Here is a 26,665-nt window from a genome sequence, read left to right on the forward strand (position 1 = left end):
AGTAGCTGGGACTACAGGCATGTGCCACCATGGCCAGCTAGGTTTTTTTTTTAATATATATATATTTTTAGTTGGCAAGATAATTTCTTTCTATTTTTAGTAGAGACAGGGTCTCGCTCTTGCTCAGGCTGGTCTCCAACTCCTGAGCTCAAACGATCTGCCCACCTCAGCCTCCCAGAGTGCTAGGATTACAGGCGTGAGCCACCGTGCCCGGCCCCAATTTTTTTTTTTTTTTACTATTTATATTTTGCTCCTGTTTCTGTTTTATGTGCATGCTTGTCATTTTGTGGGCCAACAGGTATGTGGATTACATTATTTTCCTCACTGGAAGTCACATCTATGAGTCACATTCCTTTTTTGTGTGTGTGCCATTTTTGATTCCAAGAACAAGGAAAATCATGAGTATATAATTTGACACACCCAATTTAGTCTTTTGTTTTGTTTTGTTTTGTTTGTTTTTTTGAGAAAAGGTCTCACTCTTTTCCCCGGGCTAGAGTGCAGTGGCATCATCATAGCTCACTGCAACCTTAAGATTCCTTGGGCTCAAGCGATTCTCCTGCCTCAGCCTCTAGAGTAGCTAGGAGCATAGCCAAAATGCCCAGCCAATTGTTTTATTTTTTTTAGAGATGGGGTCTCACCACGTTGCCCAGGCTGATCTCAAACTCCTGGACTCAAGTGATCCTCCTGGCTTAGCCTCCCAAAGTGCTGGGATTAAATGCATGAGCCATCCCACCTGGCTGACACACCCAATTTGAATTCTGTATTTGATATCTGCTGTGTTCACAGAATGACTGAGTAGTTGAATCATCCAACAGCTCTTATGCTTCCAGGATGTGCTAGCCACTGTGTTCCCTAGTAGAATCTAACAGTGAACAATGGATGAACCAGGCTCTCAATGCCTCATAGTTTTTACAAAATGGTGAGCCAATTATTGAGTAAAGTCACTTGCCAATGAATTTCCACTGGGAATTCAGAGTTTGCATGGCTTTCTTGCACTAGCCTTCCCTACCTGCCCCAGCTTTAGGAGAGTAACTAGCCAGTGTCTTCACTGGCAGTCCCACTGTGACCACGTAAGCTTATGTTCTGAGCATTAGAGGAGATGTTGCATGTAAAAAAGGCTTTATGATGACTATGAACATGTTACATAAATTGATGCCCTTATTATTACAATGGTAACTACGATATGGGTTGGTAATGCCATTTTGTATTTGAATTTGAGATATTCTTGAAAGCAGCTTGACTACACATTCTTCCTCCTAGCTGGCCTTCACTCTGTTCCCTTGCTGTCAAGCCACCTGGGACAAGTATGCCAAAACAGCAATGTCAGGAACTGGTCTAAGCAGTTTGCTGTACTGGTCATATTATATGAGATTATCTAAGCTTTAAATGGCATGCTACACGTCATCTAATTATACATTTTATTATTGTCTATTTGTACTGTATAATTATGACCCCTGTTTAGATATTAGGATGCTAATAGAGAAATGAATTAATAAAACTTTTCAGGGGTAGAGTTATGAACTCAGTAATCTTTATGGGAAAACCATTTTCACACAAGTAAAGAATCCACTGAGTTTAAGAAAGATACTGTATCCAAAATTCTGACAGCATTAGCATAAGGAGTGCTTAATGAAAGGAAACAGGGACCTAAATTTAAATCATAAATTCTTCAAGCAACTACAGTTTGCTTTTTAAAACAAATGTTTTCTTTCTATATTATTTTAAAAGAGCTCACCAATTTGTTAAATGTAGTAAAAATTTAAACAGGAGCTAGTTTGGAGCTTAAAAGAAAAATGATGGTTTAAAAGATTTGATAGAGAAATAATTTTTTCAAAAAAACAAAAATAGCTGAGTTTTAAAAGCTATTGCATTGAACTAATATGAAATTATTATCTTAGCTTTCCTCAAAAGTTTTTAAAAAGATTTTTTTTTAATTCCAAAATGATTTTTGAACATGCTCTTAGTTTGATTAGCTAAAATTAGCCCCAGGCGAAGAAGGGTATTGTAGAACCGTAACATTTAGCCTCACAATAGTTCTTTCAAACTACAGATAACTAGCTAGAGTAGAAGCAATTTCTCAAGACAATCTTGTCTCATAAATGTTCATTCTTCCATGATAAAGTTTAATGACAAATTGGAAAATTTATTGGATTCTACCAAGACCATTTTAGACACAACAAAATAGGACACTTTAACATAATTTATTCTTTTTCCTTTTTTCTAAGTTTAAAAACCCCATTATTCACCAAATTTATTCATTTAATATTCTATTCCATTGGTCCTAAAATCACGGAATTCAGCTAGAGCAGAAAGGGTCTATCCTATGCCCATGTTGCTCTAATTATATTTCAGATATTTACTAGGCAAACCCATCACATTTATGTATATTGGGAGATAATTCTGTTTAGAAAGGTTATGTGACATATAGCTAAAATGACTTCTATCAATATGACTAATAGAGACTAATATAAAATTTAATAAATATGTCAACTATAACATCAGAAGAATCTTAAATATGTATGAGAAGGTGTGTGGAAATAACAGTATCTTTTCAAAATTCAAACTCTGGTGTAGTTTAATAATAGATATCAGAATGTTAACACCGAAAAAGTACTGTCATGAATACATTATTTGCAAGAACATGGGATAAGAGATCTGTGATGTGTTTAATACATTTATCCTGATGGCTTTGTTAAGTGAAGTGAAATTACATAGAGTCTACCTGGCCTCATTCAAGGAAAATGGCATCAAATCCTGAGAAATGCAAAGGAGGGCTATCAACATAATTGAGAAAATAAGTCTTAGAAAAGGCATTTGGGAATGAGCAAAATGTTGCAGCATTAAGGGAGTTAAGGGTGTATTAATGAAAATCAATTGTTCTCATAGGGTTGATGTCAAAGAATATGGGGGCTGCTAACACTTAGGAAGCACGATGAAACTGAACCCTCGAGAAAGATTTGCTTTTTCTTTTTAGATTGCTTGAAGGTGAAAAGCCCAGGTGTTCTCTAAAGCAAAAGGCCAGATTCACTCTCAAAAACCATGCCAGCCGCAAAGTTCTTATATCAAGAAGAAAAGAACGAGGGTAAAAATAATAATAAATACATAAAAACAAAAAACCACTTCATATTTCTAGCAATAGCATGCATTATCTACTTGATATTGGAATACTTATTTAAATGCCCCATCTCTAGCAGTCATTCTCTGTACTAAAATCTACTACATGACAGCCCCTAAACTGTTTTTGCTTTGTACACAGAGGTGACCGAGTAACCCTTTTGTCCCAGGAAGTTGTAATATTTAGGATAATCTGTGACTACAGAAAAATGGAACAGTTAAGCAGGGCCCCTTCTGGCCCTTACTAGGTTCCGCTGCTGCCCTTGGCATTGTTCTTGTAACCTGCAGACCATAAAAGCTAACACATCTACCATCTCACTATCAAGCGGGCACTTTCTCACACCAGGTTTTGGGCTGAAAATTGGAAAGCTCCTGCCATTCTTACAGTGTCCAGATGTGTCCGCTGGTGTTTGGCACGGTCGCTGGAGTTACTGAATGCCTTCTGACAGCCCGGATGCTGGCACAAATACGGCTTCTCGCCTGTGTGGCTCCGCAGGTGGATCTTGAGATTTTCAAGCCTTGAAAAGGCCTTCTTGCAACCTTCAAACTGCAGAAAGAAAACAATTTTTGGTTGTTGAGAAGGACTTTGAATGCTTGGGTCTGGGGGACAGGAAAAAATAAATGTCCTTAGTGTGTACTTAGCCTAAAACAAAATAAAAACCAAACAGTAACAAATATTACTTCTAAAAACATCCATATGTTTATGTGAGGTGCATTTTTCCACTGAATATACATGCCACTTTCTGTACCAGAATTGGGTCCCCAACTGATTTCTGTGATTACTTATTCAGAGAAAATTCACTGTGAGCCATCTGGCTCAGTTAATAAAAATACAGTAATGTGTGTCTTAAAGAGTTATTAAAAAATTAACACACTTTTCCATTTCCAAATTGGTCTAAATTGAAGGAACTGGGAAGGAAGAAACTTTTTGACAACTAATAAACTAACAAAAAAAAAATCAGAACGATGTATAAGAAAATAGGAGAATTGAAGATCCAAGAGTCCAGGATGAAAAAGGCATGTGTCCACTGGATCAATATGATCATAAACTTCCTTAATATATTTGTAGGGTTTTTCCAACTCTCAAAAGAGTGACTATGTTAATATATATGGTAATGCTAACTAAGCCTCATGAGATAAAATTTTTAACGTGCTTTAAAAAAGGAAGCTGGAGGACAATTCATTACTGGTAAATAATTTTCCAAATAAAGTACTGTAATAGTTTAATCTTTTTAATTTTTTAGAAATTTTGCTATCTAATTCATGGACAAAAAAATTGAAAATGAAAGGCTGAAGATTTCAATAAATGCAGTCATTGGTTTGTCAATAATATTTATTTATAGTAACATTTATTTAATGTCTTCTGTGGGCAAAATAGCAGCTACTATTACAGAGTCAAAGTGATTCCAATCCTTGAAGTAATAATCTAACAAATAAAATGTGTTAGAAAAAGCCTAAAAATGAACCATAAAGGTGAGATGGGGATTTATCTTTTTACTCGTTGTTTGGTACTAAGCCCCAGAGTATTTATGTGACTTTGACACAGTTTTAATCCCATTTGAGTTCCCACTGGAAGGGAAACTTAGAAATTGGAAAACCTACACAGAACATAGCTTAATATGTTTAAAGCAATTAAGAAACCTTGCTTCTTAGAAAGGAATGTGGGGGCCAGGGGTGGAATATAAGTGAAGAATATAAGTCAATATGAAAATATAAGTGAAGAAGGTAAGTTCCAGATGATTTCCATTCAAAATTAGCAGGTGTAACTTCACCTTGCTGCAAGAAATTTTATAAAACTCCCATTTCCCACCTACTTATTACAATAGCTGGTGGAGGCCATTGTTCATGAAGGAATGGTCCAGAGCTGGCCAGGTTTTGGTTACCAGAATTTTCATCCTTAAGTAAAGGATGAACTAAGTAGAAAGAATAATTAAACATGTCATAACTTCATCTATTTAAGCTGTCCAGATTTTGCATGCTGGAGTATTTTAAGAAATTTATGAAAGTTGTACTTATTTTTGATTGAGAGTTATACATGTTTCACAGACATATGTTGGTTTATTTCGATTTTGATATTTTGCTTAAAATAATTTTGGTGTTTTCCTGATTTCTATTTCACATAAAAATAAATTTAGCCTGAACAGAAGATGAATGCTGACGAAGCCAACTACTTCTTCAGCAGAGTGAAAGGCATACAATGCAATGTCGCGAGAGGGAGGGAGGAGCTGAGGGGCTCGTTCCTGCAGGTTTTCCAATGGGTCTCAAATTTGAGAATAAAGGGGCTCAAAATTACCCCCCGCTTCATAGCTAAGAGGCTTCTGCTGACCAAACCTCTGTTTTTAAGGTTCTGAATGACGACTCAGAGCAAACTTTTGGAGCTCAGTTTATTTTACTTGGAATCACCTGGTGGACCACACTTAGGTCTGAAATGAGCTTGTGGTTTTGGACACGCCAAGTCTATAGCCTAGTTCCTAGCAAGGCGCTTTTGTAGGGTGGATTCCGTTCTGGGGCCAGCTCCAGGGGTGCAGACCCAGACCTGGGCAGGCCTCAGTATCCACCCCTTTCCACCGTCGCCTCAGATCTCGGTCAGGGAGAAAGCTGCATTGTTTCTGCACCAGCGTGGAGTGGAGAACTACTTTCGAATAGATTAATAAGGTCTCTGTGAGCACCAGATAAAACAGGACCCCCAGTTCTACCATAAAGCGATTAGAGGAATCCCAGACATAGCGTAGACTAATTCAAACTGTCCACTTGGTCAGACATAGGCTACATGTAGAATAGCGTTTCCAAAGTCTTTCCAGTTGAATATCCAGTTAAAACACAACTGATTGCTATTATTACTGTTAACAGAAGCAATAATAAAAAACCAAAGGGCTCACTGCATTCCAAGCAAATCAGTGAAAAATGAACATTTCGGAACATTCGGACTATTTAAAAAACCTTTTTTCATACAGATGTATTTATTCTTGCAGCATGTTTATCTGATGCTTTTGTAAATCTAGAGTGTCGACTCTATAATCAAGAGTTATTCAATTTCAAATAAATACCGCATATCACCATGTAGATTTTGGAGAGAGAAATCAAGAGGAAAAATATATGAGAACAATTAATATGGATAAACATAAGGGTTTGAAATTAAATAAAAAGAGACATAATGAAGTCTGTTTTCTTATAAAATGCATGAGGGTCAGCATCCAATGTTTTGCTTGACATTTGATCTTAAGTGCCTAGTGTAGATGTTGCTAGCAAACAGTAAGTACTTAGTAAAGTACTGAGTAAATGGACAAATGAATGAATGCCCAGGAGCTACATTTTTAAAAGACCCATACCAGTTACTGCTTAGGCGAAGTTCTTTTTATTTTTTCAGTTTTTTTTTTTAAATTTCAAAATATTAAGGGGGTACAAATGTTTTTGTCACATGGATACCTTTTTTAAATAGCAAGGATGGAGGAAAATATGAATGCCCAGACTGAAAATGACAACAAAAAGATTATCTGTAAAATGGCAAAAATCCAGCTGATATCAGATGTTTCCTTTGTAACACAAAAGGCCAGAAGACAACAAAGTAATATTATAGTATTTTCAGGGGAAAAGATTAAAAGTGAAGGGTTTGACCTCACTGAGTTGTATGAATTAAGGCAGGAGAAAGGCAACTGCACGCACACACACAGGAGCTCACAGTATACAAAACACCCACTCACTCTAGTTGAAGTAATTCACTTGAAGAACTCATGAACACAAGACCAGTAAAATCAAGCACTAAAGGATTAACAGATCACTCGGTGGGGGACCTAACTCCCAACTCATCCCAGGAGTGTGGAGGACACCACACCTGAATGAACGTGTCACACAATTCTGCAAGACGAGGAAGGAGGTGCTGTTCGTTTCTCTAATGGCGTCTGGATGAAACTTGAAAGCAAACAATTTTATAATGAATCATTATCATTCATTATGGGAATAACCCTGTAATTCAGCACAAGAATTTCCTCTCCCCTCAGGCAGTTTTACCCCGAGATTTATAAGTTCAGTTACATGCAAATGCATTAAAAATAAACTAACATTTAGGTAGGCTTATAAAAAATTGTTACAAAATATAACAAAACTGGATTCTTTCAGTTTGGGCAAATGGATGCCTTTAATCTTTCTTTTTATTTTTTTTTTTTCTCATGTTTTCCAAATCTTTACTGAGCATGTCTCACCTTGTAAATGAACATCTAAGCTTAGGAAAGCAAGGACCGTTAGCAGTATTCCCTTGGGTTTGGCCAGATGCTTTCTCACCACGGTTGCTAAAGTGCAAGTTCACTCTGAGATCTAAGGTCCAAATTGTCAACCGACTGCTGTGTCACTGCCACTGACCAACTCCTACACGAAATTGACCAATATCCCATTCTCAGGTCCTATACTTCCTGCACTGGCTGTGGAACCATGAACCCTAGACCCAGTGACACACAACTGGATCAGCAGGCCAGAGTTTGCCTGAGGTTCAAAAACAAACCATTTGCAGGAAGACAAAAGAAACAACAAACAAACTAACTCTCAGAATCCAAGGGGGCAGCAGAGGGAGGAAGAATAGAATATAAGACAGACAAGGCAAGGTGATAATTTGGGGCACAATGGCAGAAAAGGGGCCCCGTGTTCATTCAGTATTTATTCCATGCCAAGCTCCTTACTAGGAATTTTCCCCTATATCAGTAATTTTATCTAAATAGTATTTTTCCCCCAAAAAGACTAAGACCCATGGGCATGGCACTCGTGTCTTAGGCACTGGGAGGAACAAGATGAATAAAACTCAAACTTTACTCACATGAGGGTCCATGCATATGGCTGGGCAGGTTAAATACTGATGTACCCCAAGCTGTGGTTCTCAAAGCCATGGCTCCTGAGCCAGTGGCATCAGTATCACCTAGGAACACGTCAGAGATAGAAGTCCTCTGACTCCACCCCAGACCTACAGAATCAGAACCCTGGGAGTGGGGCACAGGCACCTGACAGTTACCAGGTCGACCAGGGCCACACTGCAGGGTAAACGGATGAGTTAGCGAATGACATTCCTGTTGTAATCATTGTCCATTTTCTGACAAAAATCTTCCGACACAGTAAAGCGTTTTGCAGAATTTACCCAATTCTAACTCATGCAAGAGTCATAGGGGCTAGCACTGCCACAGCTATCCTAGGACTGAAAAGGAACATCTCCATTCCGGAGTGGGGCAGGGTTATCTCTGTTCACACAATAAACAGGACAAAATCCCAGAATGCCAATCTCTTACCAGAGACTCTAAATTCCCACCTTTTAAATCTGCTACGGGGCAGATGTCTGGTTGGAAATAGGTGTGCCCACAAGTTCCCTCCGTGGCCTGACCAACAGAACACCCCACATTTCCAAGCTCACTGCACTCCCATTGAGGAGCAGTGCTGACGGGGAGCCGTCGCTTTCCATTTGCACATTTCAGTGGCTTTACAGACACGCATGAAAACCATGCATGAAACCATAAGTGACAGAACTTTCATGAGTTTTGAAAATACAGCATTGCATGAAGCCTCCCTCTGAGAAACATCTCTTTAACTCCGAGGCTGTTTTCAAGTAACAAACTCTAATTAGAAAGTTTAAGTTGCCTCAAACCTAAAGAACCTTAGCTTGCACCACTTTGCTAATTTAGAAGATTATTTCATATTTAAAAGAATCACAACTGGACTGTAATCACCATCTCTATATATTGGCTTGATTACGGATTGTTGACATTAAGTGGCATTAAGATGACCTTTGAAATATTACTTTCCCTTTCTATTAGAGGCTTTTGTGTAAGGTTCTAAAAATGAAAGGCTCATTAGACACCATTAAAATGGGATTTATTCCATATGTGTAACCAATAATTAAGCAGAATATTCCTCCCTCCCCTAATCAGCTACTTAGAGAGCTGAGAAGCATAAGTTCGTATTCAAAGCAGTAATAACAGCAAACCTTTCCTGATCAGGTTTCCATACCATTGCTAATGTCAACAAAACCCAAACAGAAAGGAGACTATGATGCTGGACATGCTTTTTAAAAATATACATTTGATTTCAATTAAGGCTCAGTGTTTACGACCCTTGGAGGTATACGATTTTACAATTTCATCAGTCGAGACTAATTAATCCCATTAGTGCTGGCTGACGCTATGATATGCAGCAAGAATTGACTGACGGATTATACACCAGCTCACATCGCTACATACAGCCCAAAGACAACAGAGAGGAAAGGCTTGGCTGGGAGTGTCCATGAATATTTCTAACATGGTAGATACAATCAAGGTGACTTGCACGGTAAGCCCAAGAGTTCAAGTCCACTTTTATCAAGCTCATACCTTCAAAGGGTGTAAATGAAAGACTGCTTCTCCTGTGACTCAGAAAGAGACGGCTGAGGAACAGCTGAGGGCCACCTTACACACCTGAGAAGGTGAGAAATCTGACACATGTATTCAGCTGGGATTTAGTTCTGGAAGTTTCCTCCTAGAGCGGTGCTTCCCAGCTGTATATGCCTGTGAATCACCTGGGGGTCTTATTAAAATGCAAACCCTGATTGAGTAAGCCTGGGTGGGGCCTGAGAGTCTGCATTCCTAACGATCTCCCAGGTGGTACTTCTAAATGCTGAATGTTTGAAGGTTACACTTCGAGAAACAATGTTCTGGGGATCATTAAATGATCCCTATGATGAAAACGTACAGTTTGGTGGGATTTTTAAAAGAAAACATAAAAACCAAAATAATCAGAGAAAGGATAAAAGAATAAAGAAAGGGCTTTATTTGCCTTTGATGAACCAAACTGTGGCAGCTTCATTCTTAGCGTATGAAACAATAAAATCTAATTTTAAAATTTAAGTGGTAAGATAACAGAAAAAAAGCAGAAAGGTCAGAGGGAAAAAAAAAAGGACAGGGTCAAAACAGAAAGAGTGCACAACACTGGGGCCATCTGATTTTGCTTCTCCTTCAGTCAACCGCACTCAGACACATAACTCAGTCCTCACTCCTTGCCGCGCTGGTTTCTGTCTCCAGTGCACTCTTACTAGTGCTCGCTGCTCCAGCAAATCTTAGTATTTACCATATCAGTTTGTAGAAGGTGTTACAAAGGGAGAAAAATAATGCAGATGTTTAGAAGCTTTTAAAAAGTTCATGAATCCATTACACTGAATAATACGGAAGTCCTTCTGCTCCTTGTTGCAGACTAAGATTTAAGTATGAAATGTCCGATTTCCTTAAGTCCTATTTGACAGTTGCTATCTCTGACATTTCATTTGACACTTCTTGTTTTATTTTTATTGTGAAGGTACATCTTCAGTCTTTCAAATGCACACTTTGGCTTGTGCTTGTCTTTCAAAAATTTTTAGAGCAATTTTTGTGAAACCATGGGTAAGTCAAAAATTCGTGTTGTTTTTGAATATGAATTCCATCGTGAAACCAATGCAGTGCAGACAGCTTGAAATATCAACAAAGTGTTTGGGAAGGATGTGGCTAACGAACACACAGTACGTCGATGGTTTGAGAAGTTCTGTTCTGGTGATTTTAATCTTGAAAATGAGCCACGTGGGCAACCTGAGACCAAGGTGGATAATGATGAGCTGAAAGCCGTAGTGGAAGTGAATCCATCTCAACCTACCCGTGAATTAGCAGCAAGGTTTGAAGTTACTATTCCAACAATACTGGACCATTTGAAACAAATCTGCAAGGTAAAGAAACTGGATAGATGGGTTCCGCATGAATTAAATGAGAGTCAGAAGAGAAATCATCTCAAAGCTTGCCTTTCTTTGCTGTCACAACATAAAGGCAATGATTTCTACACTGTATTGTTATGTGTGATGAAAAACGAATTATTTTTGACAATTGCAAGGGTTCGGCACAATCGTTGGATAAAGATGAAGTGCTGAAACACAGTAATCCAAAGCTGAATATTCATCCAAAAAAGCTAATGGTGTCTGTTCGGTGGTCCAGCACTGGTATTATCCATTACAGCTTCATGAAACCTGGTCAATCAATTACAGCAGATGTCTACAGCAAACAATTGGATAAATGATGAGGATGCTTGTGATTAAGCAGCTGAGATTGGTCAATACAGACAGGCCAATCCTCTTGCAAGACAACGTTCAACCACGTATAACACAATGCTGCTCAAATTATAGAAGCTGGACTTGGAAACTGTCATCCACTGTATTCACCAGGCCTTGCACCAACTGACTACCACTTCTTCCAGGCCTTGGACCACTACTTGCAAGGAAAAAGATTCAATTCTCAGCAAGCTGTGGAAAACACCTTTCTTGATTTCATGGCCACTCGTTCTCTAGGCTTCCTTGCTGCTGACATAAAGAAGCTACCGTTAAGATGACAAAACTGTGTTGTGCGTAGTTTAGGCGCATACTTTGATTAATTATACTGCCTTTTGTTTGAGATATAATAAACTACACTTGATTCTAAATTGGGCATTTCATATTTAATGGCCTAATAACTCCACGAGGACAGAGAACATGTCTCTGCCTGTTCTTGCTTTGTGATTTTACTCATTTTGCAGTCAAATCACCCTCTTGTCCATAACAGAACATTGTACCCAGGAGCTTCTGTTGTCTTCTTTTGGTTGCTAAAAGGTAATATCTGATTTTATAATATTTCAAAGGTTTTACATCAAGAATAACAGTATCCTTATTGGAAAATTATTTAGAGTCATGATAGGTTATACCTGGTTAGTCTGAGAGTCCTCTTAACTCCAGGGAAATCAATGCAACCCAAACTGAGTTTCCAAAGGTTCTGAGTATCTAAATAGATTTACACTTGCATTTCCTACAATACCCATCGAAGTTTTCCTGCCCCTCGGTTTGGCTGGGGCAGACTGAGTGGGTAAGAGACTATGACACTTTGGTCTCAGTGAGTCAACCAATTTAGTGTGTACTACTCATCTGGAATAATGAAGTGGCCTACAGTCCTCATGCATCCAGATTTTCTGGAACTATTAAAAATGTTATAGAATTAATATAAAACTTTTCTGTAATGTTTTCCTAAACTATAATAAAGAGATTCCAGTTACTGTGTTTTTCCCTGTTATTCTAGTGTACAAAATGAATCAATTAACTAGCTCATAAATACAATTTCCTGGCTTGTTGTGCTTCTTGTTTTTGATTAAGAAATCCGTATAAAACAAAGGTCATCTAACTTGGCAGTATTATGTGTTTGTTATTGGTTTAAGGGAATTTGTTGCTTTTTAACATTTTGGGCCCAAGATAGTAGTTGATCCTTAAAAGGGTCTTTTAAATGATGTAGCAAAATAAATGAGGGTTCAGCTTAAAAACTGAAAATGGAAAAACTGTTTTCAAGAAGCCACATGACAATGTAGAGAGAAATATGTTCTGTGCCAACATTTTAACCATATTAAATTTTTATGAAAATTATCAAGTGTCTGGTTTATAACAATTGAAAGGATCTGAGGACAAATGGAACCTCATCATGGGCTTTATATTCACAACTAGAAAAAGAATATTCCACAGGGCAACACTGATATTTAAGATGTATCATGTGGCCCTCTCTAGCTATTCAACAAATATAAGATATCATATATTATTCATATTGTATCAATACAATACCAGAAAACTAAAATTTGAAGCAAATAATTATTTCTGTGAGAGGGTAAATAATGGAAAACTGGTTGTCTGGGGGTTATATAAACATAACAATAAGTTTTTGTTGTTGTTTATTAGCATTCATTTCATGCAATCTGTGAATATATATCCACAAGAGCATGTATACTTCAGGGGTTGACAGACAACAAGAAATGCATTATGATTACATGATAGTAGAGCAAATATATTTTATGGTTACAAAATTAGTTCTGCATAAACATACCTGTCTTAGTTCATTTTCTGTTGCTATAACTGAATGTCACAGACTGGGTAATTTATAAAGAATAGAGGTAAATTTAGCTCATGGTTCTGGAGGCTGGGAAGTACAAGAGCATGGTGGAAACTCCTGGCAAGGACTTTTGTACTGCATCATAATACAGAGGAGAAGCAAAAGGGGAAGTGGGCATGTACAGAACGGGAAGCAGGCATGTGTGAAAAGGGGGCAAAGCATGAGAGGAAGCCTTGCTTTATAACAACCCAATCTGGAGGTAACTAATCCACTCCCACTAGAGAGAGAACTCACTCACTTCTGTGAGAATTAACCCAGGCCTGCAGGAGCAGCATCACTTCCTCTGAATGACCTAATCACCTCTTAAAGGCTCCACCTTTCAGCACCACCACACAAGGGAACAAATTTGCAACACATGAATCCTAGGGGACATGCTCAAACCATAGCAATTTCTAAAGGCAACCAAATTATTTAATTTTCTGTGTGCCTGTGTTTCTGGCCACCACACAGCCAGGTATAATTCCATATTCATGTGTCTACACAAGCACAGTACTTCTATGAAGTATACATAAAGTATGCAAATAAAAACAACATTCAGGTGTTTTACTGCTCTACATTAAATAATTCTTTCAAACTTTTTAAATACAAGCAATATACCAAGTGACCAATTCCCTGCTCCACAAATGGACTGTGCACATTCAGCACTTCATTAGACTCTGTGGATGATACGAAAGAAACATCAGGCTCGATCCTACATTCGTAGTACATTCGAGAGTAGACATACACCCAGAATAAATTTGGAATTTGATCCCACATGTTCCAACACTCCCATATTATTTTCTGCATACTAAAGGTGAGGTGAGCACTGGGGAGGTGAGGAAACTGAGAGAAGTTGGGGCATTGTCCTTTGGATTTTAGGCAATAGTTTTTGCATTTTTTTAAATGTCAGAAACATTCTCTGAAACTCCGGTTTCTCTGAAAGGTCTGGCTCAGAAATATATTTTCAACTTTCGGAAGACCGAGAGGGATAGATGAAGTAAAAGAGAACTAAGTACGTAAAAGGAAAGGAAAAGTAGAAAAAAACAGAAAGAGAAAGAGACATTGCAGGTCAAAAAGGGAAGGGAGAAGAAGAAAGTAAGAGAGAGACCCATGGCTTAGTAGATAAGTGATCAGGCTTGTCCCTTCTTTGTCCCCCCCGTCTCTCCCACTTGGCTCCAGTCCAGCCCAACTGCAGTTCCTTAATTAAGCAGCATGCTGCTTCTTGCCTCTTTCCTTTGCATGTGCTGCTCCCTGTGCTTGGTGGCATCTTTCTGACCCTTTAGTTTGGTGCCACCTCCTCTAGGAAGCCTTCCTTTCAGTTGTCACCAAAGCACAAAGGATTAGTACCCACACATGACTGCCATGCTTTGCCTACTGCCTTGCTAACACATGGAGATACACTAATTGGATTGTTTGTTTCCCCCGCTAGGCTGTGAGCTTTATGGGGACAAGGTACTCAGTATTATTAATACTTTTATTGCCAGCACTAGGAATAGTGTTTGGCATATACTCAAGCGATCGTAGATTATTTGCTAAATAAATGCTAAACGAAATGGACAGAATGAATTCTTTGTAAGAAAGCATATTGATTTCCTAGACTTCCTTGTGTAGTAAGCTCATTAAGGCCTTTTAATTAAGCAGGGCTAGTTACTGCGCCTGATGACATCAAATGGTCAACATCGCAAAAGCTATAAAATGTATTTATGGGTTTTAGATGCTGCATTTTAATGGCCTATAGAACTACTGTAAAATGCATGTTTCATTATTTTAATATTTAACCATGTGGGGAAAATACTAATAACAACATATGGTTGTATTTTTTGTGTGTGTGGATCTGATACATTAACTTCTTTATTGATGTTCTGAGAAATTTGTAGCAATACTGATGAAGTGAATGAGCTGTTTTCCTACCACACCCTTTTCTAAATTTGAGCTAAACACACAGATCTACTGGGAGCATGTTGTTAGCAATAATTCAAGGCACATAAATGTGTGCTTTCTTCATACATAAAGGAAAAGAAACTTTTAAATTGCCCTTTAAAAGCTGAGCTAATATGCTCTCAAATATGCCAGGAAAGAGCCTCTCATCAGGGTTTCTCATGCAAAGAGAAAAGATTGTTGCGACCTTGCCCTGAATTGCCCTGAGTGAAATATCCCCAAAGAGCAGGTCAAGCAATTTCCCATGATGCCATGCCTCTGTCAACCATCCTTACAACCTCGCTGAGAGGGAGACAGAGACTCCAATCCATGTCCCAGGTTACAAGTAAGCTTAGCTACAGAGTTTGTGTGCAAAGCACAGGGGCTGTAGAAAGATCTTGGCTCTGTCTTCCCTGTTGGCAGTGAACTTGGCTGCCCAGTAATTAATTGTCTTTGACTACAAAGATGAGAATTGCCACTGCTTGCCTTCAGTTTTATTAAGAATTGGCATGCTTGGTTTAACAGAGCTAAGCAATATATTTATTTACTATGGTGTTTCCCAAAATGATTGCTGAATTCTGTCATCTCTTGACTGAGAAACTGTTTGTGGGTTGCAACAGAATGTATGCTAACATACATACAGCAACACAAACCTCCAAGACAAACTGTTTAAGTCAATTTGCTTATCATATAGACACATAGGTGCAAATATGTGCATATGCATTTGGGGGTACAGCCATGGGCACACACTTTAACACTTGCACACATATCCCACACAGATTCTGTAATAAATGTGTGTGTTTAAGATCTGTGTGCAGGGGTGTAGAAGCAGCATGAATTTGCCAAGAGAGAAAAGGAAATTCACACACGAAGAGAATAATTTACCATAAATTGGCCCACACTGAGTTGATTCCAAAAACTGGAGTGCAAGATGCCAAATTTTTAATGGCTCTTGCTATTCCAGATCTGGCCCTGACAAGCTTTGGAAGAGATGCAAGTGGGCAGGAAAGATGGGATTAAAAAATTATATCTTAAGCCTTTTCACTTTCGAATGTAAAATTTCCACCACTGTGACAGGGGGAAGAGAGTGGCAGGGATATTTTCCTGACACTGTGCTTTTCTCAACAAAAAACCATTGATTTCCATTATGCATTGCTCAAATTCTGTACTTCTTGTTAAAAGTCATCTGCAACTGGTTGCTTAGAAAAGGAGGATATGAAAATAAGGGGACCCAAAAGCTTGCATTAGCCCTGGTGGCCATTACAAAGAGATGACCTCAGAGTGCTGCTTACTCAGTGCAGCTCCACAGTACTAGGATTGACAATCTCTTGTGACAGCCCACACTGGTTCCTCAAAACCACTCACTTGCTTCCAAAATGCATCACCTCCAGTTCTTTTTCTTTCAAGACTGAGCTTTTCTGCATGGCTCTCCCATCACAAGCCTGACTGGCACATACATAGCAGGTGCTCAGAAAACCCTTCATTCTTTCCACGTGCTCTTTTCCTTCCTTGCTCTGATTTTAAACTACTCTATCCCATATCCGAACAACTTCCCTTCTTGGTTATGGAGGGAATCTCTCTCACACCTTGCCCCTTCTTCCCACACGCCCGGCTTCCTACATGTTCACTCACAGGCAAGAGGCTGTCATTAAATCCATTAACTCTTTCCAATGACGACCTTTTAGGTTTTGAGACCCACAGGATATTCAATCACTGTCACACATGCGCTGACCTCTGATCCCTATAATTCTTATGAAAATACCTTGGCTAAGAATTGTAACCTCAATCCTCTTGAATATTCTACTTAATGCAACCGCCACCCCACCCCTTCTCTCTGGAACTTGACTCCATTTGTAACAAGAATGATAGGTCTATGAAACATTCTACCTATAACTGTAAAGTCTGGGGTAGATGTGGACATTTCGTCATCTCGAATATTTTCAATTTGATGAGAATATTGGTCTAATTATTTAGAGTAGTTGGCCTTTGCACTGAATTTAAACTACTACTGTTTCTTATAACCCAAAGAAGTAAAAGAATGAGTAAGATGAGTTGTTTCCAAGATATGTTTTTTCCCTTATTTTATTTCCTTGTCATTTTACAGAGCCAACAATCCTGGCAGGAAAATATTTAGCACACAGTAAATCTTAATGGAGGATGATGATAATGGCTAACATTTATCCATTAAGTATTCAAAATATCTACTGTTATTGTTCCCATTTTACAAGTGAAGGGAATTGAAGCCTAGAGAGGCCAAAGTCACACAGCCAGTAGGTGGCAGAGCCCCAACTAGAATCATGGCCTCTGGCTCAGGTATTTAACCAAGTATTCCCTCTATGCAACTCCAAGGGAATGAATGTTTAATTCTCAAGAGGTCAAGGAGATACGGAAAGAAACATGTCTTGGAAGGAATCTGGTTGTACTCTTTCTTTTTTTCCCTTTACAAAGTAAAAAAATATTAATAATTTAAATTTACAAGGGCCAACTATCCTAAATTATACCAATCATTCTCGTCAACGTCTGAGCACAAAGTTCAGCCATTAGCAATGACTAGAAAGTACTATGAGCCTTATGTTCTTGGCATAGTCTTCCTTTTAACTAACATACAGTTCTCAGATTTGAAAAAATATGGTATGCATCTGTGAGCCACTCAGAAATGGGCTGTTGAGAAAAAAATGCAAAGTGATACTGGCATGATATAAGAGCCAACACGACAATTCTAGAAAGACCTCAACTGTTTGCACATTCAGCCAAAAGCCCTTATAGCAAAAGCCCTTCTCATTTTATCAAATGTAAGATCCTGGATTTTACTACCACCTTACTAATAGTGACAAAACTTGTCCTTTCTTACATGCATACATAGTTAAGCCTTTCTTCAAAGTAACTTTACTAATAGAGAAAAGAAAAGGTCCCATAATCCAATAGGTGCCTAATACATATAAGGTGCTCCATAAATATTTTTTTAAAATGACTAATTGATTGAATATTTGTCTAAATATTTGTTTTAGCACTTCCAATTCCATTTGAGGCAAAATTCCTCAAGAAAGAGGAAAATATTTCATTTTACTATTTCCCATTGTTGGATAAAAGAATCCAACCTGCATTATATCAGAAGACACATGGCTATTGTTAAACTTGGCCTAGACCTCTCTTCTGAGCTCCAGGCCTATTTAATATCTCCATACTAAGGGCCCATGGGCACCTCAAAGGACATATTCCAACACTTAACAATGATCTTGTCCCCCAGAGTCTTCACTCCCTGTTCTGTTCACCCAGAAATGCAGCCCCAAAGCCTGGCAAGTCATCCTTGACAACTCCCTCTCCCACATACCCACCTCTCATCTCCAAGTCCTCAAGTCTCTCTCAAGCATCAATACTTCTCTCCATCAACATCTGAACTTCCCAAGGCTAAGCCATCATCTCTCACCTGGTCTAGTTCATGATCTCCTCATGGGTCTCCTCCATCCACTCTTGTCCCCGCCCACCATCCAATCTTCACACCGTTGCCGCAGTAATTTTTTGAAAACTAGAAATCTAATCCCATCACTCCTCTGTGTCAAATTCTTCAAAGCTTTCCTAATGGCCCTTGGATAAAGGCCAAAGCCTCACCATGGCTCACAAGGTCTGGCTTGATGTGTCTATTCTTCAGCCTGATCCTGACTCCTCTTCCTTCCCCCTCACTCCCTCAGCTTCAGTTTCTCAAAGGTACCATGCATGCCCTTTCTCACCTCAGGACATTTGCACATGCTATTTCCTTTGCCTGGAAAAATGTTTTCCTCCTATTTGCCTGGTTAAACCCTGTGCATCTTTTAGAGCTTAGTTGAAGCATTTCTTTTTCAGGAAAGCATTCTCTGTCCAAGGTTAGGTTTAGTCTCTTACATATACACCTTTATAACATCCTCATGGAATGTGAACGCCATTAGGACAGGGACACAGGCTTGTCCTCTTCATGACGCAGTAGTTTGTATAGTAAGCACCCAATGCAGATTTATTGAATAGTGGAAAAATGAGTTATTAAAAATTAAAATACAAGTTATTCATTTCTAAAGGCTTTCTTTCTCTCCTTTGCTCCCTCTCTTTCTCTTTTTAAAACCATGCTTCTAGGGCTCACAATCCACTCAGAATAACTGTATACTCATATGAACAGTACTTGTTCTAACAAACAATGGGGAATAATAAAAGATGAGAAGAACTTAAAGACGATACCCTCAGGTCTGGAGACAAAAAATGTTTGTGAAGCCCTCTGTAATTTCTAAGTGCTACATGAAATGCATGTTTTCTAGATTCCAACTGCACACACAGAAATAACTCACTTTGACAAAGTTATCCACCAGGGAGATGAATAAATAGCTTCACTAAATACATATGGTGCAATTACACCCAGCAATAAGTGACAATAGGTCTTGCTTTATAGTAATCTAAAAATTCAAAGCCCAATTATTTCAGCTGCTCAGTAAATAATACTGAAAAGACGTGGTAGTAAAGCAACTTAAGAACATACTGTATTAGTGAACGCTAACAATCTTCTTTATGATCCACAGAGCCACTTCTTTTTCTTCTGAAGGAAAGAAAGCTTTTTGTAAATTAAGAAAGAAAAAAAAAGAAAAAGAAAAAGAAAAAGAAAGCCATCCATGAGCTACAGCCAAGAACAAAATGAAAGCAGGGAGTACTCCTTTTGATCTTTCAAGAGTAGTATTTAGTTAAAGAATGTATGCTGGACTAAAAAACATGACCAGAAACATGAGCATTTGGGACCTGAAAAATGCAGTCATTGGCAGCTGGCCTTTTAAAAATATATTTATAAGGGAAAAAAAATGGACCTGTCTCCATAGCTCCAAATTTCAGGGTGAACTGACACTGACTTTAATGAAAGGGGTCAGTTTCAGACTTCTTTTTAGAATGCAGAAGCACTGCAAGTAATTGGTATAATTAGCAGTTTAGATATGCAAATCAAATTCAAACTTGAAATGACTGAGATGGAAAAGCAACCTCAACAGGGAAAAGAGGAGAGAGAGAAACACAGGGAGAAGCATGGGGGTGAGGTGGGGGGGTGAGGGGGGAACATCCTGGCCTTTCAGGATGATTTGAGGTTAGCTAAAGACACAGTGAAGACAGATCTGGGACCCGGCTGGCTGCTCACTGGCGCTATGACCGAACCCTAAGACAACCGTGGTGACAGAGAGAGGGAAAACCAGAAGCTGCCTAGCCACAGGTCCACCCAGACAAGGGGAATTTAGAGAAAGACAATCAACAAGGCAGATCTGGAAATAATGCCCTATTTAGAGCTTTTGCTTGCATGCTCCCTGGACTTGTGCTGTTTACTATTTTGCTAATTTGAGCAAACCATGTAAGCTTTTGATACCTCAAAAATAAAATCATATGGCCAATAAAAATGTTTGTTTAGGGGAAAAAAGTTGGTTTAATAAGGCCGGTTTCCTTCTTAATCACCTTACTACTGGGAAATCATAATCCACCCTCACCGCCCTTCTACCTACTTGTGGCCTATTTGAATCAGAAGCCTCCAAAAGGCAGCACCTCCCAGGGGATGCTTGGCATTCTCTGATCTTCTAGACCAGACCTGACCGGGCTCATCCAATTTGCACTGTCTTTGCACACTGTATTTTTCCTTCCTAATTTTTTACTGAGCTGCCATTAAATAAACATGTCAGTAATCATCTGCCTAATGGCTCTCTCCTGAGTTCCACATCTATCTTGTTCATCCCTCTATTTCCAGAGCCTAGCACAGTGCCTGGAACTTGCCAGGTATTCAATGCATGAAAGTTACTAATTCTGTGATTGATGAGTAATAATGGGTCAGATTTTCCAAATGTCAAAGCTACTTTCTGGATCATCATTTATTCAACGATCAAAAGTCAATTACTGAGAGTTTATCAAGCAATTATTGTGTGGAGACAATGCATAAGACCTGGAATGATAATATACCAGATGGTATGCTAGGGCAGTGGTCCTCGGACTTTAACTCCTTGGGAGCTCCTTACAAAGCAGACTCTGATTCGGCAGGTCTGGAGTAGGGCTTCGATTCTACATTTCTGAAAAAAGTCCCCAAGGGGTGCTGATGCAGCTGATCTTCAGGCCACACTTTATAGTAAAGTCTTAGAAGATCTAATGGACGACCCTAACACAGCTTTTCCCCCATGTGAATCTCATTTATGTTTCATGTAAAAAAATTACATTGTGATTGTTACCTAGGTGCTTCAGATATTCACATGGATGTCTTCTTGGTCTGAGGGAAGGTCACCATTTCTTGGTTTCTCTGGCATTTAGGGGTCTGCACTACTTACGGTCTGTGGTGAATTCTGCCTCTCACCAGAAAATGTCGCCATGTCTTTAACACTCCAGTCAAAGATTCACTTGCATCAAGGGAATTTGGCCAGAGATAAAAATGAACTTAAATTTTGTATAGGGCATCTCTTTTATGATAAAATCTCTCAAGAATATTTGTCTTTTTAAATTATATCCAGAGGGTCCTCTTTCTATCAGGATTTCTTTCCGTTTATGTAATCAATATTGCACAGATCTTTCTTTCCAACAGTTTCCAAGCCATTGTGGATAGCCTAAAATGGGCCGATGGATATTGATATTTTGTTCTTTACACCAACTGCCATATCTCTTAATATTCAATGACTCCTTTGTACAGTGAGGCTTTCAGTTGTTTCTTCAAACAATGACACAGTAATACATAGACATTTTCTGCGGGCAATATCTGAGTATCTCTTTGTATGAATGGTCTTGCCTCATACTACAATGCAAAGAGCTGATCCATGTTTAATGACTTTTCTATGGATTAAAAGTAAGTAGTTTAAAATATCTTTTTGATAACAATTCTTTTGCTAGGACTTGCTGTTGGCTCTCCTGGAGGAAAACTGCCAATGACAATTAGATTCGCTCATTATCCCTCCTCCACCTCATACACACACACACACACACACACACACCCCACACACACACACATACACACACACGCATTTGCTGAAAAAGTCAACATGTAGCTTTATGTCTGTAGTATACCAATCAACATATCAAAACCCAAATTTAGAAGCCTAATTCACAATACCACTTTTTTTTTTCCTTTTTTCTCCTCCTCACTTGGAGTAAATTAAATTCAGCCTTTGTTGGAAGGAAATGTAAAATGTGTTTCACACATATATTTAACACTAATCTGTTCTCTCTACCTTAATTATGCTTTGAATTTTGGTGGGATCTCATATTCCAGGGACTCAATTTACTTTTATAAATATTCATTCGTTTTCCTCCATCTTCATTAGTGCCGCTAAATATTACCCTCCGTTTTGAATTTGGAGAAACTGAGGCACCAGGGAGAAATACCCACACTTAACACAAGTGTAGAGCTGAAAATGTGACGTAGGAGCTCCTCAGATAAAGAGGCAACCCTTCCACCAAAGCTTCGAAATAATGGTACAACGTTCGTGGATTAAATCAGAGGTCATCTGCTTACATTCTAGGCACAGCTACATTCCTGATTTTGTCTTTTCCTTAGTACAAAGTGCAGTAACAGAATAGCTGCCCTGTGGTCACAGAGAAATGATTACAGAAAAGAACAGTTGGAGAAAACAAGGCAAAAGTACTTGGATTTTTGTCAGTGGGAGTCCATCACAGTAACTAATGGGCTGAGAATGTTTCTATTTTTTCACCAAGTAATCCATATGCAAATTTCCTGCGGTATTCAATATGCACTTCCAAGCTCAGTAAATGTTTTCTATTCTTTTCTGCTTAGCTCTCTCAGCTTTTTCCAATTAGGCCCTGTTTATTTAGAAAAAAAGAAAATGTCTAAAGAAAGGATTAAGCTCTGTATCTTATGGAGAAAGAACGAATATTAGAAATTCTTTCAGGATCTAGAGGATGCATTCTTTACTCATCCTCCCCGCTGGGATGGGTAATGAGAATAAAGTAAAAGGGGGATGAAGCTTTTTACTTCATTTGGTTTGTTCAGCTGAAAACATGCCTTTGACGATCTGGAATTAAATCCAAAATGCATGACAATTCAGACAATGGTGCACATGGAATAAGCCCGTGGGTAAAAATAAATAAATAAAAGAGAGATGTGAAAGCTCAAAAGGACCCACCTGGTGAGCAGAAGTTCTGCAAAAGCGAGAGAAATTGGCGATGTGGAGGGGACAAGGGGCAGGCTGGGGAGACGGAGCATAAACGGCTGAAGTTAGCAGCTGTGCCTAATGGAGATGACCCAGGAAACGGAGCTACACATCAGAGAGAGGGCTCAAAAGCATGGCCTCTCAGGGTGAGCGACAGTCAGGTCTTTCCATCCTCAGTCCCTGTGCCCACGAGGACACGTGGCGTTCTGCCTCTTTTAGGTTTTAAATGGAAAGTGGAAGGTCATTTTGTACTTAAAGAATAAAGGAAGACAATTCAACCAAGGTTTCTTAACTTAGCTACAGATCTTTTCTATCTGTGGATAGAAGAGAGAAACAAAAACAAAACAATCCCCGAACTTGAACTCCATGGAAGATAGGATGGAGGCGTAATGGTGCCTGAGAAGGAATTTCTGCCACTAAGAATGAATGGCCTGCTTCAAGAGGCTGTTGTGAAGCTCGAAGACATAATAAATATGATATTTTACAAACTTAAAAACATCATACCAGTGAAAGAGGGGTGATGAGCAGTAGTTATGGTTGGCACTGGATTAAAGAACAGGACATTTCCAAGATCCTTCCAGGATCTTGGAACAGATTCTTACCAAATAGGGTTATAAAGAGCTAAGCATAAAAAGTACCAAAATGTCAGATTAATTTTCCCTCCCAGCATTTAGGGATTCAAAAGCCATGGAGAATAATAATTGAAAAATTATAGATACAGATAGACTGTTAACCCAGTGATTCAATATATCGAGCTTTTCAGAAATCCTCATGTTAAGTTTGGTTGCCTAAGAGATAGACCACAAAGAGGCAAAATCTAGGGAAAGAAAGGTGTGAATATAATCAACAAAGAGAAGTTTCCCTTTAATGACAATCATGGGAAAGACAGGAACCTGAATGAAGTAGTTTTATACACACAAGCCATTGGCTAGGACCACACCATAGTCTGCTCTCCTCATTTATATTTCATACTACAATTGACATTCTCCAGATTTTGCAAAACAAAAACAAACAAAACAAAACAAAACCCTTGTTTAACTCTATCAAACTACCTGCTTACATTGTCCATGAAAAAACTGTTCTGGTTATATTACCTAATATAGGAATTTATAAAAGTTTAATTCCATTTTTCAGTGCACCAGCAGCTGAAAGAAAAAAAATCACCTCCAATAACTTTCCACATTTCAAGTTCCAAGACACGGTGATGCTCTCAAATTTCAATTCCTTAAGTCTCAAGCTTTGAGAAAAATAAACTAAACAAAAGCCTGCCAAAAACCCAGGCTGGCTATTAAAATGTTACAACCAACTGCCACAGGTTTGAGACTATAGATGGTATCCAAATCAACAGAAATGTCCTGGACAGAAGCCTTCAGATCACCATGGAACAGGCTTTGATGCCCTTTGTCTAATTCTGCAGAGACTCAACCCTCAAGCAGAATATTCTTGGCCTGTCACAGAAAGGCCTTTCCCAGAAAGCCAAAGGGCTTGGGGACATTCTGATTCTCAGCCCATTCTTTAGTAACTCAAACACAATGGATCCAACCCCTAGCTTTAGGATGCACCAAAAGACATTACATGGAGGGTTTTTTCCCTTTTGATCCCATGGGCCAGTTGTATTTTTTTTTCCCTCCTTTCATTACCAAAGTAGCTTCTTCCTTGAGCCAACTTTGAATAATCCCCAAACAGTAATTCCATTACAGAAACAGCCACGTACATGAGAGAGTTGACCAGGCTTTAACAACGTTGGATGTTTAGTCTTTATCTGGCTTTTTCTTCGGCAGCTTCACCAACGAGAGCTTCCCAGAAAGGGCAGGTTTCTGCCTCAGCTCTCAGGCACATCAATCACAAGAAGAACAACCTACACTTGCAGTCACAAACTGATTAAGCCCCCACGTCTTCCCTGGCAAACTGTCTAAGAGCTCCATCCTGGAGAACTTGCCCTGGAACTCCCAGCGTGGCATAAGCAGTAGGAACTAAAACCTGAGAAATCTTTACTAGGCCTCTAAGCCACCTGCCTCCCGCAGTGCAGCGGAATTGGAAGAAAATCTCAAAGTGGCTCCATATCTATGGTATGTATCTGTTCCTTCTTTGAAGGTGTGGCCTAGGGGTCTCAAATGGAAAAGCAGGATAAAATAATCATCAAGCAGTGGGTTTGGAGCCCTTTCCTGAGAGTGTTTTACACTGCCTACACATTAAACCTGTTCTTGTTTATGCAGTAATCAATGTATTTGGATTGAATAACACTTCCCCGATTTGGCTGCCTAGCCAATTAATGTCTTTGCTTTCACCTTTATAATTAGCACATTTAAAAGAAGATTTTAAAAGTTGCTACTGAGGTGGCAGTGAGGAGAAGGACTGAGCCTGTGCGCGCAGAAGGAACAAAGACTCAAACTACAGGGAGTTGCGAGATGAACAGAGAGATGGCATTTGCATATTGCAAACTTGTCAACCAAGAGACTTATCAAGCAGCCCTAAGGATATACCACCAGGGCAGTACTGACATAGAAAATTAGATCCTCATCCCAGAGTCAACACTAGAGAACAGTGATTTTAAATAGAAGCCATATTTAAAACCTTGCTATTAGGCACATACATATACCACGACTCTGAAACACAGACAAAGAAATCTTAGCACCAACAGACTTCTTGGTGAGGTTTCTTTAACTCTCGTTCCCAGTCCAGCTCAGATGCACAAAGGAAAGAGCTTCTTAATGTCTTCCTTTTTGTTTTAAAAATTAAGCATTTATATCATCCGTTCAGATCCACACAAAGACACACACTGTAGATACTGCCAGATTGTGCAAAATGTTCTGCCTGAAGCACCCATGTTGCAAATCAGGCCGCCTCTTAGGAAGGGGAAGCAAGGCCCCAAACAGAGGGATTATCATAGTTAATGAATCATACCTTCAGTGTGGGAATTCCGTGGTGGCAAATGTTACACTCTTAAAGCACTTTATAAAGAGCTGATTGGTAATGGAAAGCTGTGACTGACTCCCACAGTCATCCCACCCCACTCTCCCCTGGACTGATTTTCCACCAGAGTGTTGCAACATTGCCTTCCATTCTCTTGGTTTCCTGGAAACATGTTTCAGAGGCAAATGTCTGCCATATACAACTCCCAATCCCTTAAGTGAACAACTACTCAATTCAGAGTTTTCATGAGTCTTCATGTGTTTTTCCCCCCTGTGTAATAACAATAAGGCTTTCTGATGTGGAGGGGGAGAGAAAGAATACCGCATTTTACTGAGCATCTACTATGTCTGTGCTAGGCCATGGGCCAGATGCAATCACAAAACATTGTTAAATCTATCCTAAAAGAGAAAGTCATGGATAATTAGGCTTATTTTACCGTTAAGAAATGGACAAAGAAGTTAAGCAATAATTCCTGGAAGCACTGCTGGTTGGGATTGGAGTTAGACTGATGGGCCTGCAAAGCCCCTCATTCTCTCCACTCTACTCTGCTAGCCCAAGAGCTCTTAATAGGATTCTCTTCTTAAGTGCAGGGCCCTACACCTTATACTTCATTTAGTCATTCATTTAATAAATGGGTGTTGGATTTCCACTCTGGGCTGGATTCTGGGTAGGACCTCAGTGCAGAAG

At 39.0% G+C, this 26,665-nt stretch overlaps 1 protein-coding gene across 1 annotated transcript in view; it reads right to left on the reverse strand.

The window, feature by feature from the left end:
* GLIS3 (GLIS family zinc finger 3) overlaps positions 1–26,665 on the reverse strand; it is a 433,080-nt gene that overhangs the window by 98,329 nt on the left and 308,086 nt on the right. Inside the window, exon 5 of the mRNA XM_069474177.1 lies at positions 3,500–3,661. Within this exon, the coding sequence (XP_069330278.1) occupies positions 3,500–3,661 (162 nt within the window). The remainder of the gene's footprint in view (positions 1–3,499; positions 3,662–26,665) is intronic.

The sequence above is a fragment of the Eulemur rufifrons genome, chromosome 7, assembly GCF_041146395.1.
Source record: "Eulemur rufifrons isolate Redbay chromosome 7, OSU_ERuf_1, whole genome shotgun sequence".
Lineage (NCBI taxonomy): Eukaryota > Metazoa > Chordata > Mammalia > Primates > Lemuridae > Eulemur > Eulemur rufifrons.